Genomic DNA, 16,856 nt, shown 5'->3' with positions numbered 1-16,856 from the left:
CCTGCGGCCTTTGAAGAGAAGCTTTTTAACTTCTAGAAGTGTTTGATTTGAGGAAGAAAATGAAACTGTAAGGCAAGTAGAAAGTGCTCACGTAAAAATGTGCAGGACACTTGGTAACTTGAGAGAAAATCCCTGTATCAGCAGAGGATTGTTTTAGGAAATGGTTCGCTGTTGGCACAGACAATGATATACTGTGAGCAGACACAGCCAATGTCTTTTGATGAAATGATTCAGAAGAGACTGACTCTGAATATGAAGTTCTTTACAACTGAATTCACTTTTCTTTTCCTTCTTATAGATACAGAGGAGTGACATTAATTTTTTAAACCTATGCTTAAAGTCTAATAATAAAAGCAGCAATGAATGACCGGAACATGAAATTAAGAAAACAATTTCATTAACAATAGAATCTAAAAAAATAATATACTTAGGAATAAATTCAAATAAAGAAGTTCAAGAGTTGTACACTGACAACTACAAACTATTCTTGAAAAAAATTCAAGGTTGAAATAAGTGGGGAAACATCCCATTTTTCCATGGATTAGAAGATAATATTGTTAAGATGGCAATATTTCCCAAATTAATCTACAGATTCAGTGTCATCCCCATCAAAATTCTGCCTTTTTTTCAGAAATGACAAGTTGATTCTAAAATTCATATGGAAATTCAGTGGAGCCTGAACAGCCAAAAATCTTTTTCTTTTTTTTTTTAAAGATTTTATTTATTTATTTGACAGAGACACAGTGAAAGAGGGAACACAAGCAGGGGGAGTGGGAGAGGGAGAAGCAGGCTCCCTGCTCAGCAGGGAGCCCGATGTAGGGCTCGATCCCAGGACCCTGAGATCATGACCTGAGCCGAAGGCAGACGCTTAACGACTGAGCCACCCAGGCGCCTCTAGGTGATTTTTTTAAAGAATAGTAATTTTGTATACATAGGAGGGCTAGCTGATTTGGCTGGTTTGTGAAATTTTTAACTCAAGGGCACTCTCTTGTATCAGTGTATCAAAGTATGGTTTCCTTACCATATGGCTTCTATGGGAGGGCGGGAAGGATGCTATGGTAGAAACAATGTGTGTCCTTCAAGTTTTAAAAAAGTTTCTTTAATGGGACACCTGGGTGGCTCAGTCAGTTAAGTGTCTGACTCTTGACTTTGGCTCAGGGTCATGATCTCAGGGTCATGATCTCAGGGTCATGAGATGGAGCCCCACATTGGGCTCTGCACTCAGGGCAGTCTGCTTGAGATTCTTTCTCTCCCTCTGCCTCTGCCCCTCTGCTCCCAAATAAATTAATCTTTAAAAAATAAAAAATTTTCTTTAGTTTTACACTACCCTAAATACATTACAGCTCTTTTTTGTTGCTGGGTTTCAGTTGATGCATTTTTTGGCATATATTTATTTTCTTTTTCTGATCATTTTATTAGCTATTTGGGTAGGGAAATTCTGTTAAGTAATACTTAATCTGTTAATTAACCTTAAATTCTGAAAGCTAATACTTCTCTCCCGCTCTCTCTCTGTGTATTCACACACTTTATTTTTTAGAGTAGTTTTAGGTTCACAGCAAAATTGAACAGAATGTGCCAAGATTTCTGTATCTCTGTACAGAGCCTCCTCATTATGAACATCCCCCACCAGAGTGGTACACTGGTTACAACTGATAAACCTATACGATCACATCATTATCAACCAGGGTTCACTGTTTACATTGGGGTTCATTCTTGGTGCTGTACATTCTATGGGTTGGACAAATTTATAATGACATGTATCCACCATTTTAGGATCATACAGAATAGTTTCACTGTCCTAAAAATTCTTTGTGCTTCACCCATTCATCACTCTTCTATATTTGTTTTTATAGTATAAAAATTACCCATTATCAATCTTGACCTATTACTATTAATATGCCTATAATGATAAACTGATTTAAATCCTAAATAAATGTGTCTTTTACATAAAGAGTCATCACAAATAAATCCATTAACAGAATGGATTAATTTTTAAAATATACATATTCTAAATTATGACAGTGAATTCAGTTTACTCTCTTCCACCTACATCCGTGCTGCTAGGATACTCTATTTTGCTATCTTTATTATCCACATGATCAAAAAAAGATTCATTTTTAGTCAGTATACACTATTTACTAAACTATTAAAATAGACTTAAGGCCCTCTGAGAACATTTCAACGACTATTTTAAAAGAAGCAGAAAATTCAGCTTAACATAATTTCCCATTGCCTAAGCCTTCTTGTTAACTGAATTTTTACTTTATACTGTCTCTACCTTGTTCCTCACATTCTGTGACATTCATTCATTATATACTTATTCTATCAACCAATATTTAATAATTGTTTATAATGTGACAGGCTCTGGTAATACACTGGTAGAAAATATGGGTAAGATTCCTTACCGTCATGAAGCGTACACTTTAGTGGGGAGTTAAGGACAAGAATCATACTATAACAGAGGGCAATGTGACAGGGTGCCTGGGGTGGGGCGGACATGGATGTGGAGATGATGTTTACTGAAGGTATGGCAGTCAATGAACACTTCTTTAAAGAGATATTCCAATAGAGATTACCATTCAAAGACCTTAAGAAAGAAGTTTCAGGGCACTAAGGAAAAGCAAGTGCAAGGATAACTGAGGCAGGAGCCAACCTGAAGGAACGGCTAGGAAGTCAGTTTGCTGGGGTGCAGGGAGCAAGCAAAAGAACGGTGTAAGTTGAGGCAGAAGCTGACAAGGACACAATCATTCAGGAGGCCATGATAAGCAGTCTGGACTGTATTCTGATTGTCACTGAGAGCCACTGGAGAATTTTAAGTTTGGGTATAATATTTTCTCATTTATTTTTTCTAAGATCACTGATGACTATATGGAGAACGGACTACAAGGGGACAAGAATGAGAGAGGAAAGACCCAAGAAAGAGCTGTGGCAGGAGTCCATCCACGAGGCTTGCTCCACGTGGCATAGACGAGGGTTTTAAGAGTGAAGATGATGATCAGTGCAGACAGCATGTGTTGCAGGGGGCGCTGACGAACGGACGTTGTAAAGGGGAAGAGTAGAATCTAGCAATGCCTGTGGTGGTGCCAGCTACTACAGTGGAGAAGAGGGGAGAAACCGGAGACCCAGAGGAGTGCAGGTCCCCCTGCGGTAGGGAACTCTTCCCCAGCCCCCACCTCACACATAGCGGCTCGCGTAGAACTGGGACCCAGAGATAAGGGATGTGAGCGCTGTATCATATCGGCACCACTCGTCCAACCCAAAGTGCTGGAGTCACGGCCCGAGCCTGTGCTGGGGCAGGAGAGAAAGTAACTCTGAACCCGCTAAGCTACAGGAGTTTAAAAATGCACAGGTGAGTCTTAGAAAATGAAATGTGATCACTGAAAATGGCCTGAAAAGTTTTGGAATGGAACCAAGGTGTTGTTCAGGAAGATGCGACACAAGGGAAAGAGGGGTGGACAGAGCACAGCCGAAAGCAGGAACAGGAAAAACTAAAACTCTTTCATATTTGTTCCCAAGGTTTTCAGAATACCCAATAAATGAGGTACCAAAAGTGACTCAAGAATGAGGAAGTGGTCAGCTGTATCCAAAGCTGCTGAGAAGTTTAACAGAATGAAGACCAATAACCGACTTGAACTATAAGTCAGCAGTGGTTGAACACCTTGATAAAAGTCGTTTTAGTATGGGAGAGAGACACAGAAAGCCCAGTTGGCATGGGTTAAAAAAACCAAAAAACCCAAAAGCAAACCTTTTTGAATCCTACCGCAGCTCCATTCCCAGCATGCTTAACAGAAAGTCACCGCTGTTCTTCAGCATTCTGCACCCACAGCACACACAGTGCAGGAAAAAGTAATTTCCCGATAAATTTTGTTTTTCTTACCTTCACTGATTAAATTTAATGTGTCTTGCTTCCCATCTCCTTCTTGTGACTGACCTAGATCCAGTGAAGTCTGAGAAAGGCTAACGTCAGCTGATAACTGGTCAAGACTTTGATAACTTTTTCTGTAAAACAAGGGTGAAATACTACTTGGATTTCTTCTCACAAAACAGAATTTCTAGAGACATTCTTTAATGATTTGCTTCAGTTTATTGAGTTTCTGGTTTATTTCTCCCCAGTTCTTCCCCTAAACTCTGTCTCTATTGTGGCTGCAATATGACCTCCATTATACTTTTCCCTCCACACTCTCTGGAGGTCTGTGTGTTTAATCTATTAAAAAAGGAAAAGAGAAACAATCTGTCAAACTAATTTAAATCCTTACACCAATTTTTGATTATTTAGCTAGTGACAAAATGGGGACCTTCTGGTTGTTATCAATTTTGAAAGGAGCAGATAATCTAGATTATTCTTAATGCAGAAACCAAAATGACGTAACTTAATAATGACCTAGTATCTCCTAGGCACTACAAAATTCTTCGATGTCTTGATATATTTACAGATGGTTTTTACACAACAGTAATTACAAATTATTATCAAAATTCCTGTAATTTAGAAGTTTAAAAATGTTGGATAATAAAATAGCTGTTTCTGTTAATACACTATCAAGATAATTAACCTCCTTCCCTCGTGTATTTGCTACTGTGAGCGCAATTTCCATTAAACAAGTTAGTGAGAAATGAATTATAATAGAGGAAAAATTCAGTTATAAATGGAAAGTTAATAAGGTTTATTATTAAACCTTCCTCATATTTGTTTTGTCAGGATAAAAACAACTCAAAAGAGGTATGCAGCTTTGGTGTTGACATTTCAAGGAAGAAAATGGAATTCACTATTATTTCCAAATACATGTAATCCAGGAGAAAGAATACGCTTTTCAGGTTTAACATCTATTTCCCAAGGTAACCAAACCCTAACTAATTTCCTAGAAATATCATATATTCTATAATAACATTACAGGAAAGTGTATGTAATTTAAATGATCTATTCCAGAGCTATTCTCTATTCATACACACAGAGCAAACTTATGAATTTATTGAAAGCATATATATTATGTATGAGGAGATATATACAACAGTATCTATTTGTTTTTTTTTCATCTAAGAAATGAAGGATGAGATGATGGAATAACTTTACTAGTTTACAATGTAGGCAGTGTTCTCACTTTATAACATGATGACTTTTTAAATGTCCAGTATAAGAGTTCTTAGATTTTTAAGTAGCAGAAAATTCTATTATAGGAAACTTCTGATAATTATTATAGTAGATAAAACATATATGAGCTATACAACATGTAATAAAGAAGGATGCCCAGTATTTATATAATGCTTACCAAATGCTAAGTCCTGTCCCTACACATTTTATATATATTAACTTATTTAATCCTCAAAACTACCCTAAGAGGCTGGAATTACCACTATTCCCATTTTATAGCAGAGTAAACGGACACAAAGAAGAGATTAGATTTGAACCTGGTAGCCTGGCTCTAATTCTGTCCCCTTAACTTCTATGCTATCTCCTTCTCCAGTACAGAAAGAAAAAATTTAGTTTTCTGTTTTATTAAAAACCTTATTAAAGAACAGCTTGTGTCTGAGACTGACCATGTAAACTATACTGTACTGAACTGTATCACTGAAAATTTCACTTGACTTTCATTAAAATTTTATTTCTTTAGCTATAGAAGAAAGCAGGAACACAGGCATTCAATAAAGGAAGTTATAAATTTCTTTTCCAAATTATTTTTCTGTGCCTAATAGGTAGAAGGCTTGTTTTTAAACTTTTGGCTTTAAATGAGTTTCTGACACTGATTTTTTCATCGTAAGAAACTTGTTGGTTAATATTATTAAATTTTAAAAATTACAGAAATATTTACAAACAAAATACCCAGAAGCAAAAAAGACATAAAATTCATTTAAAAATTATAAGGACTGCGAGCTCATCGGCACACATTTACAGCAATCCAGGACTGTCACTAGTTGGGGGGAGGAAAGCCTATAAAAGCTGCCTCTGATAAAAGCTACACAAAATGAGTTTTCTGCATTACCTACCAAAGTTCCTTTTAGATATCACATTAACAAATGGAAAGTGATTGTGGAAACTATCTACCCTTCAATTTGTTACATTTAGTGAACAATCCTATAGTTTACAGGCTTCACTTAACCAAATGCCAATGAATATAGAAACAGAACTTGGTAGACAATGATTTCTGAAGCAATAATAAAAAATCCAAGCCAAAATGAGGCCCCTTATTCAAAAGATAGTCATAAGAGTACCATGTAATATCTTCCTTGCATGAAGGTAATTTATAGATCCACCACCTGGGAGAAGTCTAGTTTAGCTGTCTGCAACTATGAGAAGAAATGGGTTTTCCACATTCTTACCTGATTGCCAATACAACTGGTAGCTCCCTCTGACAAGCATGTTGTCCTGGAGTAAACTATCTATGGGAGTTCTGTCTTTAAAAGGTCACCACTAAGTCCTATTTTAGAATTCTAGACTCCTTAACATCATACTGTAAGATTCAAACGTAACCCACCAGGCACATCAAACCAATCAACAGTCTATTTCCTGGAGCATATTTTTTTAAATAGCAATATCTTAATCAAAGTAAGAACCCCAGACAGTAAGACAGGAATCATAACAAGTGTCATAAGCATCTGGGACCATAATAAAACCCATTGTATTCAATATCTAATTATTTAAAATTTTAAATCACTCAAATACAAGCTACTATACAAAGAAACTAGATACCAAATAAAGGCAAATTAAAAGAAACTGAGCAAGAGGCCTGAATTTACTTATTAGTAAATTTTCTACAATCTTACACTTTGTATTAATGATCAGAAGTCAAGATATGGAGAATCTGTATCACCTATTTGCCCAATAGATGTACTGAGGTCAATAATAATTTATATTATCTCGTAGTCATTGGGCAAAAAAGAGTGTTAGGCTCAGGAGACGTTATCCACATGAAGAAAATAAAAACACAGATATGCACACTGTAGACATAGAGGCACATGAATGTGCATGGAACCAGAGATGGGCTGTTCTTTTTATTCTTGGTCTGATTTTCATAGAAATGTGTTTAACGAACAAAATAAGCATTTCCTTTATCAGAATATCTATATCTTCTTAATCTACTAAAATTAATGGAAGGATGCAAGGGAGCCTGAAAGGGAAGGCATATGTGAGTGAGGTCAATGCAAACCTTACAAGCTGTAGAAGATTTTTTTTTTTTTAAGATTTTATTTATTTATTTGACAGAGAGAGAGACAGCGAGACAGGGAACACAAGCAGGGTGAGTGGGAGAGGGAGAAGCAGGCTTCCTGCAGAGCAGGGAGCCCGATGCAGGGCTCGATCCCAGGACCCTGAGATCATGACCTGAGCCGAAGGCAGACGCTTAATGATTGAGCCACCCAGGTGCCCCGCTGTAGAAAATTTTTGAAGCCTCATTACTTCAGGGAGTTCTGCTCCAAAAATACTGGAAAAACACACATGGGAAAGAGAACCTATACACATCAGAAGTAATTATATCCATTCATAAGTCATCAAAAAAATTAGTCTACATAGAACTTGAAGGGCATATAAAAGCTCATAATTCTCAATAATTTTGTGAATGATAGTCAAATTAAAAACAATGATAGGGATGCCTGGGTGGCTCAGTCGGTTAAGCGTCTGCCTTCGGCTCAGGTCATGATCCCAGGGTCCTGGGATCGAGTCCCGCATCGGGCTCCCTGCTCTGCAGGGAGCCTGCTTCTCCCTCTGCCTCTGCCTCTCTCTCTCTCTCTCTCATGAATAAATAAATAAAATCTTTAAAAAAAAAAATTAAAAAAAATAAATAAATAAAAAATAAAAACAATGATAAATTTAGAAGATTAAAAAAGCTTAAGTAGAAAATAAAAATATGATGACAATGAATCTGATCTTTTAGGATGGAAATGAGTGGGTTAGGCAATAATCTAACAAGATTATATAACATATACTCTAATACGTTTATATAACTACTATCTAACAAGGTCATGTGGCCTAGACTTAACATATAAAAAACACTAAACAGAACTTATTGGAAACAAAAAAGTAACCAATTGCTCTATGTGTATGTCTTATATACTTATTTATTGTTGAGTTTTTACAGTCAGCCTGTAATGCTTTAAACAATTTTAACATGATATTCCTATGCTTGAGATAAAGGAAAGGATATAAAATCCAGCATAATTAATTAGACCTTGCCAGGTCTAAATAATCAAGAAAAAACTGGAAGTGATATTTTTAAAGTTTTATAAACAGTACAGTAAATGAAAATAAATGTAAGATCTTCTACTGTGAAAAGGATTCTTCTATGAGTAGGTAACAACATAGCCAAGTTACCCTACATCACTCATTTTAAGAAATGTCAGCTAGACCAAGAAATTCGTTAAATCAAACAGCACATTATCATTCTTTTCAAAGCTAACTCGACAGAGCTCCTAGAGAAATACAGACATCCCATATTCTTAGAAGGAAATTATAATATCATATGATAACTAATTATAGGGCTAGTTTCTTTCTCCAAATTATCAAGAGCACTAATATTCCTTATTTAGGGATTTTAGCCACCTCTTCCATAATTTATAGGTTCTTGATAAATGTTTGTTAAACTTGCTGAAGACACTGGTCAAATTAAGAGGAATCAGTGATGAGGTTAGTTCAAGAGCTTTGGATTATATTACAGATTTGGGGGGGAGCAAAAACTAGATCCTGAGAAAAGCTATGATTTGTTTCAAACATGATTTAAGGAGCACTACTCTATTCTGGAAATCCAAAGTCTCCATTTTTACATTAAAAAGTTGGGATTATTTTTTCAGAACAACTGGGGATCTGCTGGTCATTTTAATCTTACATAAATTTTACAAACTCTCTAACAAAGTAGAGTTTAGGACAGTGGGTGAGTGTATATTCTCCAAACATGGAAGATAAAAAGTTATTTAAGAACATAAACAAAAGAGATTATATAGAATATAAATAAAGATCCCCTGAGAAGTAGTAGGTGCCACGCAATTTATTACTGACTTGAATAGGCATTACCCCCAGTATTACATGTACAGAAGGTAAGAGATGTTGCTTAGTGTTGTTACACAGCAAGTAGGGTAGCAGAGATTACTCTCAAGTCCTGACCCTAAACTCTGGGTCCAGGGATCTCCATACTATACCCTAGCTGCATACATTTTGTTCAGGAATATAGCCATTCAGCAACAGGGCCATCTAAAGGCAGCACCAACATCGATGGTAAAGCCAGATGAAAGGAGGGTGCTGAGAAGGCAAGGGGACGCCTTCTTCAGCTAATGGTGTAGCTGAGTCAAGGAGTATACAGTCTGGATCCATGCTAAACAGACCAACAGGCAGTTTTACTACTTTCTTTTCTGACACTGCAAATACTTCTGCTGCTGCTAGAATACTTCGTAAAAGCCAGTCATTTTTACCACCACATGCAAAGGTAAACTCGAAATAACTCTTCCACTTAGACTCACTGGTTCCTCAAGACGTAGCTCTACAGGCAGGGCTACATACGGGTCTTTTAGCTAAAATATTTTACCTCCTACTATCTAAAGCGACAATGTTATTGCAACAAAAAGCATCCTATTGTCTTTTAACTTGTCAGAAGTTAATGTTATAATATTTTTGCAGTTATAAAAGCAGGAGCATCTCACGTGTTAGAGAGAGATAAGTGGACCAATTATTGCGATGGATTCCGTTTTTCAATCATATATCAGAAATAGTAATAAATATTCTTTTATTACTTATATATGTCATAGAAAAATAAAATTATAGACCAACATAAGAAGATATACTCTAGTTATTTATAACTCTCGGAGGGTATATAAGGGAACTAGATCCAATCCGTGAAGGACTCAGTCAACACCTTGAATCATACTAAGCAGCATGGTTTAGTAGATGTTGAAGAGAGTTCTACTGATTTATTCTATAAATAGTCTGCTCACTTTCCCCTGCCTATCTCTAGCAATCAGTGACACAAACAAAAAAAAGCATTTTTTAGCAACAGAAGGTCAAACTTATTTTGAGTACTCCCTTTGATAAATGAAAAAAAAATCACACAGTAAAGCAGGTAGAAATTATGTCTATGCTAAAACAATCCCTGTAGAAATGTCTGGCTACTAACTACCTAGGGAAAAGCACCGTAAGAAGCACAGATAGAAGTGTGTGGCTCTACCAGTGAAGTTTATAAATAAGGACTCTAAAAGAAGAGTGGAGAAGAAAAAAAAAAAAGGGAGGGAGGGGAGAAGGGAGAAAGAGAAGAAAGGGAGGGGGAGGAGGGAGGAAAGGCAGAGAACAGAAGGGGATGGAGGGACAGAAGGAAATAATTAGAAAACTAGCTGAAGATAGGAAAATAAAGATATTGAAAGAGTTATCAAGATGGGAAGATCAGCTAAAAGCCAAAAGAAGGTAATACAATTTATAAGTTTCAAAATGAAGATACTCTAAAGGAATGCAGCCTAAGATTTTGCAGCTCTCTCAACATTTTGACACTATGACTTAATGAAATAGTCCTAAACAGTGGGAGAAAGAAATACAAAAAGAATCTTATGGCCCACAGGTGGGGTGATTATATCTTCTATAGCCTCCAAAAATTAGATTTATTGAAAATGAACAAAACTCCCTCTGACCCACCAAGAACAAGTATCTTTTCATTCTTTATGAGATGGAATTTTGTGTTTTCTAACTAGCAGGAAAATTAATCCTAAGGCAAATACAAATACCAAAGCTAAAATTCAAAAATAGATGGCTCATTAAATACGAGCTCATGGACTTAACTGAAGGACTGGCTGAAGACTTAAGGGAGAAGCAGGTAGCTGGTACAATACTGCATAAGAATTTCTTAGATATTTTACTTCCCCAGGGTGCCTTGGCTTCAAAACGTTAACATATTCACTGCCTTAATCTGACTTTATCAAGCCAAAGTAGTCTTAAATTCTACTTTTGCCCTAAGGTAATAATGATTTCAGAAAGAAGAATAAGTGAGAAACCAAAGTGGATAACCGTATGTTTTGGTACAACTAAATTTGTAATTAGTTGGAAAAAAAAGTATTACACTTACTCATACCACTGTTTATTGTGTTTTCGGTAAAGCAACGTATCCAAGGCAACAGCATTGACATCCAGAGCTCCTGGGGAAGGCCACTGGTTGGTGAGGTGGGCAGTTAACTCTTGTCTTGATCTTAAATCATTATTCTTTAGCACAGTCCTGTGAATATTAAGATGGTGAGTGCTTTTGTCTTCACTGTTCTGCAATGGCAGAGGAACCTAATGGTATCAATCGGGCCCCCAAAATTTATCTCTTTAAAATGGTATGCTAACAGATTGTCAACAGAGCTATAGGAAGGCTGGCTGGGGCTAGTAAGGTCTCCTACAACATGTGTTTTTCATTCTTTCTCTAAAGGCTACAACAAATCACTAACGTGTGAAATTCAGATTTCCTATCTTTTCCACAGAGATATTACTAAAGGACTAAAGCTGCGTTTTACACCTTACCTAAAAAATTTTGATATCTTAAAGTTATAATCAGATTCCAGTTAAAGTAAGAAAAGATTCCATGTATATGATTTTCTAGCATCAACATTCACACTCTAACTCAGTAAACAAAAAATTAAAATGAATTAAGAAATAAAACTAAATGCAGAAAAATACTAAAAAACCCATAAGATTTCTGTAATTTTTTAAGAGAAGTGACTACCAATAAACCTTTATGAAAATAATTAAATCAATGATAACTGGACTGAACAATATAACCCACTGGAAATCTTTCATCTACAGAATGAAGCCATTGTAACAGCTCATGGTTTACTTTCGTTTTTGTAGAACTGCTAACTCATTAATAACGACTTGCAAAAGAGCTAACTTTTGGCCTAAATTTAAACCTCACAAACCAATTAATCACTGTCACAGGACAGTGAACCAGTGAATCATTGAACCATGATTCAAATGGAAAAACCCCATTTAAATGTCTCGAACAGGCTACCTGTGAATATTTCTGATTTTACAGGATATCTGTGTATGTTTAAAAATACTTGCTCCATCTATGTCCACAAGGAAACATTATTTGATGTAAAGACTAGATTCTACCCCAGGATGGAATACTAAAAAAGTGAAATAGGCAGAAGCCTGTGAGAAGGTACTACATTAAGATATTCTTGTAGGCTACCTGTAACAATTTCATTTCACTGGAAAAAGAATGAAAATTTTAAAAAGGACTTTTAAGGTACTTTAACATGGGTTTTTATGAAAACAGTAAAGAGTTCAGAAAAACTTCAAGAGTGACAGAAAAATCACGTTAAGCAGAAATGGGTAATGCTGGCCAGAGAATCTATTAAAATAAGTCACCATTATTTTGGCTTCTCTTATTAGACTTCTCTTTCACATATTCACTCTCTCTAGGGTCTCCAGTGCATGTCACTGGAAAACTCAACTTCAATATCATCACTGGTTTACAGAAAATATTCAGAGCACAATGCAAGAAAGGCAAATGTGCATCTGTGAGGAAATGACATTGGAAAAATTCAGTTAATGTCAGTAATTGAACAACCTCCCATTTAGAATATATTCTGGGAAGTGAGAAGTTTTACACTGCATAAAACAAAAAAAGGAACTAAGTTTCACAAAAGTTTTTACACACTACTTGTCCATGGCAAATTTTTGCCTAATGACAACTTATCGTATTGTGTTTAGGCTTCTGTGTTTAGAAATCCCAGTTACACATTGTTTTCGGTGGGCAGCTGCCCAGTCCTTGGACACGGGAGATGGAGACTGCAGTATACTGTGTCATCTGTGCTGCACCTGCTTTCCACTCTGTGACGAATGTGGACACGGACAATGCTGGCTCTTGCCTTGCCACTACGAAAGGGAAGGGTTCCTGGAGAAGCCTTGGGTAAGGCCCTTTCTCTCATCACTCTAGTACACTAAGGGGCAGGCAAGGAGATTAAGGCACGTTGAAAACCCCACCCCTGAATTCTGAATCTTGACTCTGTCTATTTAGAAAATGCAGAGACAAAGCGGTTTATTCATTCTAGCAGTAGGCCCTGACCAAAACATACCAGCAAAGAGACAGGCCTGAAGTTCCTACGTGCTAATCCTCTGAAGTAGCTCGGCCTACCGCTCTCCAAGCCTACTTTTCCCGTCTTTCTTTCCATTCCTTGAGTTGGTGATATCAATCTAATGAATTCCACTTATGCTTAAGAGTTGACTCTGCTTTCTTACCATCAAAGAATCCTATTACTCACTGAGAACAAGCAAAACATACCTAGAGTTAACTTCAAGAGCTACACAAAAGTAATCTAAATGAGGTTAATATGAAAAATGAGGATATTTTTCTCATTGGCCAAGCTTAAAAATAGGTTCATCTTACTCCACAATTACTGTTACTTCCTAGTGTGAAATCAGTGGCAATTTAAGGTAAAATTATGTGATATTCACCATTTAACTTTAATTAAAACTCTAACCAATGTTAACACTAATAAGCTAATCTAAAAATTAAATCATTCTATATGAGATAGATTCTACTTGTAACTTCTATCTATGATACAAGTCTCTCATTAACAACTGAACATCTCTCATTAAGGTAATAATTCTACAGAAAGATACAATACAGGAAATTATTACAAAAGTGGCAGTAACATACTTATCACAGCTAATTTTAAGAACTTTCCTATGGTATCTACCCTTAAATTGCTAGATAGATCATTTCTCTTTAGATTTTCAACAGGGATTATGCAAGAAGTTGGCCACAAAAATTCTAATTCAATCCCCCCACAGCTTTACTGAGGTAGAATTAGCAATTAAAAACTGTATACATCTAAAGTGTACAACTTGATGATTTGATAGACATATACAAAGTAATCACCACATTCAAGCTAATTAACATATCCATCACCTCACAGTTACCTCTTTTGTGTGATGAGAACACTTGAGATGCACCCTCTTAGAACACTTCAAGTATTCAATACAGTATTAAGTACAGTCATGTTGCTCTATATTAGATCTCCATAATTTATTCATCTTGCATAACTGAAACTTTGTACTTTTTAACCAGCATCTCACTTACCCCTTTCTCCAGGCCCAAACTGGTAACAACCATTCTACTCTCTGATTCTCTGAGTTTGACTATTTTAGATTCCACATATAAGTGAGATCATGTACTTTTTGTTTTTCTGCATTTGGCTTATTTCACTTAGCCTAATTTCCTCAAGGTTCATCTGTGTTGTTTCAAACGGCAGGATTTCCTTTTTTAAGGTGGAATAATACTCTATTGTGTGCATGTGTAGCTATAGACACAGGGTCTTCATATATCACATTTTCTTTATCTATTCATCCATCCATCCATGAGGTTGCTTCCACCTTTTGGCTATTGTAAATAATGCTGAAGTTAACATAAGGAGTGCATATATCTTTTTGAGATTCTGACTTCATTTCCTTTGGATAAATACCTAGAAGTGGGATTGCTTAAACATAAGATAGTTCTATTTTTAATACTTTGAGGAACCTCCTGTTTTCCAAAGTGGCTGTGCCGGTCTATAGTCCCATCAAAAGTGCATGAGGGTTCCCTTCTTTCCACAACCCCAGCAACAGTTGTCATCTACCATCTATCTGATAATAGACATTCTAAGTAAGAAGATATTTCACTGTGACTATGATTTGCATCTCCCTGATGATTAGTGAAGTTGAGCATCTTTTCATATACCTATTGGTCATTTCTATGTCTTTTCTGGAGAAATGTCTATTTAAGTCCTTTGCCCATTTTTAAATTGAGTTAGTTTTTTGTTATTGAGTTGTATGAGTCCCTTACAGATTCTGAATATTAACTCATTATCAGACAGATGTTACAAATATTTTTTTCCATTCTGTAGGTTGTCATTTTACTCTATTGAATGTTTGCTGTGCAGATTCTTTCTAGTTTGATTCAATCCATTTTTCTATTTTTGTTTTTATTGCCTGTGATTTTGATATCATAGCCAAAAATATCATTGCCCAGAGTAATGTCAAAAAGTTATTTCCCTGTTTTCTTCTAGTAGTTTTACAGTTTTAGCTCTTTAAGACTTAAATCTTGAATCTATTTTGAATTGATTTTTGTAAATGGTAAAAAAGGAGTCTAATCTCATTCTTATGTATGTGGATATTCAGTTTTCCCAACACTTGTTTATCAAAGAGACTCTCCTGTTCTGATTGTGTGTTCTTGGTAAGCTTGTCAAAGTTATCAGTTGACTTGTAGATGCATGGATTTACTTGGGGGCCCACTATTCTCTCCCAGTGGTCTATATGTCTGTTTCAGTGCCAGTACCACACTGTTTTATCATAAATATAAAATATATTTTGAAATCAAGAAATGTGATGTCTTCAGCTTTGTTCTTCTTTCCAAAAACTGCTTTGGCTATATGGGGTCTAAACTATGAATTTTAGGACTGCTTTTTCTATTCTCGTAAAAAATGACATAGGGATTTTGATAGGGATTGCGTTGAATCTGTATATCATTTTGGGTGCTATGCACATTTTAACAATATTAATTCTTCTTCTAATCCATGAACATGGGATATCTTTTTTTTTAAGATTTTATATTTTGAAAGAGAAACAGTGAAAGAGAGAGAAAGACAGACAGCACAAGCAGTGGGGAGGGGCAGGAGAGGGGCAGACGAAGAGGGAGAAGCAGGTTCCCAGTTAAGCAGGGTGCCCAACGTGAGGCTTGATCCCAGGACCCTGAGATCATGACCTGAGCTGAAGGCAGATGCTTAACCAACTGAGCCACCCAGGCACCCCAGGATTTCTTTCTAAAAATATTTTATTTATTTTGAGAGAGAGAGAGCATGCACACGGGGTGAGGGGGCAGGGCAGAGGGAGAGGGAGAGAATCCTAAGCAGGCTCCATGCTCAGCACATGACCCGAGCTGAAATCAAGAGTCCGAGGCTTAACCAACTGAACCACCCAGGTGACCCAGGGTATCTTTTTGCTCATCTGTGTCTTAATTTCTTTTGTCAATGTCTTAAAATTTTCAGGGTACTAATCTTTCACCTCTTTGGTTAAATTTATTCCTAAGTATTTTATTCTTGTTGCTATTGTGAATAGGATTGTTTTTTAAATTTCCTTTGCAGATATTATTTGATATCCAGAGATTAATACACACACACACACACCTTCCTGTTGAACTGACCCTTTTATCATTATATAATGACCTTCATTGCCTCTAGAGAGAATTTTAGACTCAAAGTCCATTTTGTTCAAGTGCAGACACCCTGCTTTCTTTTGGTTACCATTTGCATAAAATATCTTTTTCTGTTCCTTCACTTTCACCCTATGTATGTCTTTAAATCTAAAATGAGTCTTTCGTTAATAGCATATCACTGGATCTTACTTTTTTAATTCACTCAGTCTCTCTATGCCTTTTGATTGGTGAGCTTAATACTTACTATTGCCATTCTGTTAATTGCTTTTTGTCTGTCTCTTGCAGTTTTGTCCCTCTCTTCCATTCTCACTGTCTTCCTTTGTTATTTGATGATTTTTTGTAGTGATCTGTTTCCATTCTTTTTATCTTTTGTGTTTGTACTATAAGCTTATTCTCTGTGGTTAGTTTGAGTCTTGAATAAAATTGCATGTAGTTATAACTTTCTATTTTAAGTTGATAACTTCAGATGCATACAAAAAAACACTCCGTGTAAAGCACTTGGAGAGTGCTTTACTATTTTTTAAGTACATATGCCCAAGTTCAGTTTTAACCAGAAATTTAAATTAAATCTACAAAATATTCCCAGACAGTATTTTCATGAAAATTGAAAAAAACATTTTTATAACTAATACCAAGTAAATGTATTAAGTAGGTCATGGAAGATACACTTAAAATGTATAAAGAATCAACAATCTAAAAGTACCTGTGATTATCATATTTTTT

At 36.0% G+C, this 16,856-nt stretch overlaps 1 protein-coding gene across 5 annotated transcripts in view; it reads right to left on the bottom strand.

Annotated features, from left to right (window-relative positions):
* RUNDC3B (RUN domain containing 3B) overlaps window positions 1-16,856 on the bottom strand; it is a 128,651-nt gene that overhangs the window by 8,129 nt on the left and 103,666 nt on the right. For 3 of the 5 annotated variants that reach the window (XM_036106272.2, XM_036106273.2, XM_078059210.1), the window contains 2 exons: window positions 11,025-11,171; window positions 3,878-3,999 (listed from right to left, as the gene is read on the bottom strand). In XM_036106272.2, coding sequence (XP_035962165.2) covers window positions 3,878-3,999; window positions 11,025-11,171 — 269 coding nt within the window. The remainder of the gene's footprint in view (window positions 1-3,877; window positions 4,000-11,024; window positions 11,172-16,856) is intronic. The other 2 variants (XM_036106275.2, XM_036106276.2) reach the window with 1 other exon arrangement.

Source organism: Halichoerus grypus, chromosome 12, assembly GCF_964656455.1.
Source record: "Halichoerus grypus chromosome 12, mHalGry1.hap1.1, whole genome shotgun sequence".
Taxonomy (NCBI): Eukaryota; Metazoa; Chordata; class Mammalia; order Carnivora; family Phocidae; genus Halichoerus; species Halichoerus grypus.
Note: the sequence above shows the minus strand (reverse complement) of the source record. Positions and strands in the feature narration are given on the sequence as shown.